The sequence below is a fragment of the Nannobrachium achirus genome (genome assembly GCF_963921795.1).
Source record: "Nannobrachium achirus genome assembly, chromosome: 12".
In the NCBI taxonomy this organism is placed as follows: Eukaryota; Metazoa; Chordata; class Actinopteri; order Myctophiformes; family Myctophidae; genus Nannobrachium; species Nannobrachium achirus.
In genome coordinates, this window is record NC_137832.1 from 7,739,500 (window position 1) to 7,743,539 (window position 4,040).

Sequence of the window (4,040 nt, forward strand, 5' to 3'; positions counted from 1 at the left end):
TGTAAAATACTTTATATCAAAAAATTAAGCAACGTAACATACCGAAAAAGTGTCTTAAATATGTTCTTGACAATGGACAGTGCCTTGTAAAATATGTAGAAAGAGAGAGAGCATGTAAGCTCAAGCATTTTGTTATTATTCAGAAAGGGAGAAGAAATAATAGCATGGAGTAAGAAAGAAACTCCACAATACAAGTGGCACGTCAAAGAGAACCTCCAAACAATACTTATCTTTTTTAAACCGTTACTTCAACATTATTTTGGATATATTTAATCATCGTTTCAATCTTGGAGAACGTGCTGAGAAGAGAAGCCATTTACAGTTCTGCATATTAAAGTAGGCCTATCCAAAGACAACCCTAAACCTGTGTCTCAGACAAGGCAGTCTCTAGACGGGTTCTCTCTGGGTTTGTAGGAGTGTTGATCTGAGGCAGCTCTTCAGTGAAGGCTTTCTCCAACACCTTTAGGACAGACCTGCGGAAAACATCCTTGAAATCCTGACCCATGAACACGTAGAGCAGCGGGTTCAGGCAGCTGTTGAGGAGTGCCACGCCGTGGACTATGGGTCTCCCGATGATGAACACATAATCCAGTGTTTCACTGGACTCTGTCGCCAGGACATTCGCAAGCTCAATCAGATACATGATATGAAAGGGAGCCCAGCACAGGAAAAATGCGGTGATAACAGCTGCCATGATTTTGAAGGAGTGACTCGATTGGCTGGCCAGCGATCGATTATTCCTGAGTCGGTAGATGATGACAGAATAGCAGGAGACAATGACAGTGAAAGGGACCACGAATCCTATGAGGGCATTAGTGATGATCATGGCCCCATATCGCAATGCCCTCCATTGGTTTACTTCAGCTGTACTGTAGTTAACAGTGGGTGCAAAGTTGTAGTCACACCAGACCTTATCATAGCGTGGCTGTGTGTCCCTAAAGATGAAGTGAGGGGAGCTGAAAGCCAAGGCCATCACCCAGACACCCAGACTCACCCAAGACGCCTTCCTGACACTGCGGTTGTTCTGGGCCCACACTGGACACACAACACATACACATCTGTAAACACTGATGACCACCAGGGTGTAGATGCTGGCACACATGTTCATGGCGAAAACGGTAACGGCCATTTTGCACATGAATGTTCCAAAAGGCCAGTGGTCGTCCAGAGCTGTGGATGTGATGGTCAGGGGCAGGAAAGCTGAAACGACGATGTCGGCCACAGCGAGGTTGAGGTACCAAATAGTGTTGACGGTTTTCTTCATTTTGAAGCCCGTCACCCAGATGACAACACCGTTCCCCAACACGCCGAGCACAAAGACCAGGCTGTAAATGACCGGGGACACGATGGCCATGATCTCCATCGTCCTAAAACCAAAAATAACAAAATAAAGGTTTAATGCCTTGTTATAACACGCCATGTGTAATACTGAAATGATTTGGTGCCAACCAGGGATACCCTTACGGTCCCTATGCAACTTTACAATATCAACATTTTGTAAGTGATATATTTATTCATGTTAAAATATGTTTTAAAAAGCTTTTCCCACACTGAGTGCTTCCAACCATAAAAGGTATTTTTTGTCATGTTCCTTTTAGGCAGGGCCACTGTACTTGTACTGTACTACCTTTCAATTGTATTGACTATACCTGTATTGTTCTCCATTTTTGTCTAATAAAATAATCAATCAATCAATCAATCAATCAATCAATCAATCAAACAAACAATCAATCGCATTCTAGATCATGTCTATACAATAAAAAAGTTAAATTAAAGATACCTGTTTCAAAGTGATGAAGAGAAGTCAGTCAGAGAATGTCTTCGTTCAAACTGTGATCAGTGAACACTGGAGGAGCTCAGAGAACCTTCTAGCACCCTATGGGTGTCATAAGCATGACGCATGACATGCACACGTACGCACGCACGTACGCACACACACACACAAACACACACACACACACACACACACACACACACACACACACACTCTATCTCTGAAAATCACGCAAACTGTAGGTAAACTAGGAGGACGTGTGTGGGTGTTGTGGTTTCCCCCCTGATAGCAGGCCGATACATTTCACTGTTTACACTGTCTTGTTGACACTCACTATGTTGTTTCAATGTATTTAAAACACATAATGCCCTTAAAGTATTTTAAAACACTCATAATGCATTTTAAACTATTTTAAAACACTCACAATGCCCTTTAAAACAATGTGAACCGTGTAACCTTGTATGTATTAGTTATGATTTGAATGGTTTCATTTGACCCTTGTATTTACCTATAGGACACTTTCCTTCAAACAACACAGAGCTTAAGACCAAGGTGTCATCAAGGGTCTCACTGCCAAGACACTACAAACATCCACGCTAGCCCTGGGTCTTCTCTGCAGCACATAGTGAGGGAACTAAATGTTTTCCAATAGCTTTCTTCTCAAAATGTGTTCATAAAGGTGTCTACTATCACCTCTGAACCTTTTCAATCACAACTCCCTTGACAAACTTTGTGTGAGCCAATCAAAGTTAGGGGTATCCCGAGGGCCTGGGATTAAAGGGGGAAAATAAAAAAGGGCCAAAATTAGCGTATGATGGGGTTCCAACCCCATCTATTGAACACTGAGATGTGGGCGTGGCTCATGCGGAACACCAGGAAATGCATGGGAAAACATAAAACGATCGGATAAAAAGGCTTCTTATTAAAGAACACAATGCCGGCCAGTAATTATACAATGCCGGCCAAGCTTTATAACTGGTTGTGACTTTATAAAGCACCTTGTTTGTGAAATTTGACTGTTGGTGCAAGTTTGTATCCACGACTTTCCAACGTCTCATATCGTGCATTGCGCATTGCGCAGCAGCTTCCGGCACCGCAGCCGAGTGTGATCTACAAGCTCACAACGGTTGCATCTGCGACGCGACGCGAGCTTGTATGTCTGCTGTTAACCGGAAGTGTCCCGCATGCTACAGTAAATTCTCGCAGAAACAGGTGGATAGGGCTTTTGGATTCGCCTGCACCCGCCTCCACCAACGCAGGTAAAAGATGACCCATGGCGGTCGTACATCAGAATATCAACGACTGTCATGTTTTAGGGCTATAGCTTGCAAGCTGCATATATCTTGTATATCCTTGATTTCCACAGAACCATTTAAAAGTACACAACTCGTCCCAGCTTAAAAAAGAAGAAAGAAAATCTTGTTTTTCGCGGCTTGTAAGTTTGAACCCTGTGAGCGCCACATCTTCTTGTTTGGGAAAAAAATCACACCTGTTCGATATGAGCGGTACTCACTTTGCAGAGTATCAAACACAACGGACGTGCATATCTCCTTTTATGGGCTGTTCTGTCCGTGACCAACTGTGGTGAGGTCGGTCTCTCCGTGCTTTCTATGACGTTAGTCTGTGGCGTTAATCTCATACTATAATTATAATTAATAACTAAAGATGCTTCTCTTTCATCCACGTTTGGTGAATGAAGCCTTGGCCAGGAATAGTTGATGCCTTCAGGCGGTAACCATTGATCAGGTGTAGTGGTGTACCACCCTGGCCTGGACCGCTACACCCTCCGGATGGCGAGTGGGCAGTGGTGGCCAAATCACTGCCCATCTCCTCCTCCTGGCCAAGGCTAAACTCCTCCTCTCTCTATAGCCAACAAGAGGCTCTTCTGGGGAGGTATTGGGCGGGTCCCTCCTGAGGTCTTGAGGTGACACAGGTTCATAGAGATCTCCAGTACTGTGGGGTTATTCCTGCCTGGAGCTCTCCTTCGTCTCACCAGCTTGGACCGGGCATGATGTATTTTACTTTGTAGATTTAGATTATGATCACAAAACATAGTCTACATTAACCGCTTCAGTCGTGTATATGTCACGGTTTTTTTGCGTCTCAGAGAAATAGAGAACAGGAGCGCTCGTTTTGCGGCGCGGGCGGAGCAGGGCTTTGATGTCCCCCATCCTCCCCGCCTCCCCCCGCACCTGTTAACAACAACAACATTAGTAGCTAGCAGGGAGTGCATGGAACGCTGCTGCTGCTATAGAACGCACAGCGT

At 44.5% G+C, this 4,040-nt stretch overlaps 1 protein-coding gene across 1 annotated transcript; it reads right to left on the bottom strand.

Annotated features, from left to right (window-relative positions):
• Positions 1-358: 358 nt before the first annotated feature.
• Positions 359-1,363, bottom strand: LOC308295376 (chemerin-like receptor 1; the record flags this gene model as incomplete). Its single annotated transcript, XM_080738431.1, has 1 exon — positions 359-1,363. One exon carries the CDS (start codon positions 1,361-1,363, stop codon positions 359-361), a length of 1,005 nt encoding a protein of 334 aa, XP_080594557.1.
• Between the last annotated feature and the right edge of the window lie 2,677 nt (positions 1,364-4,040).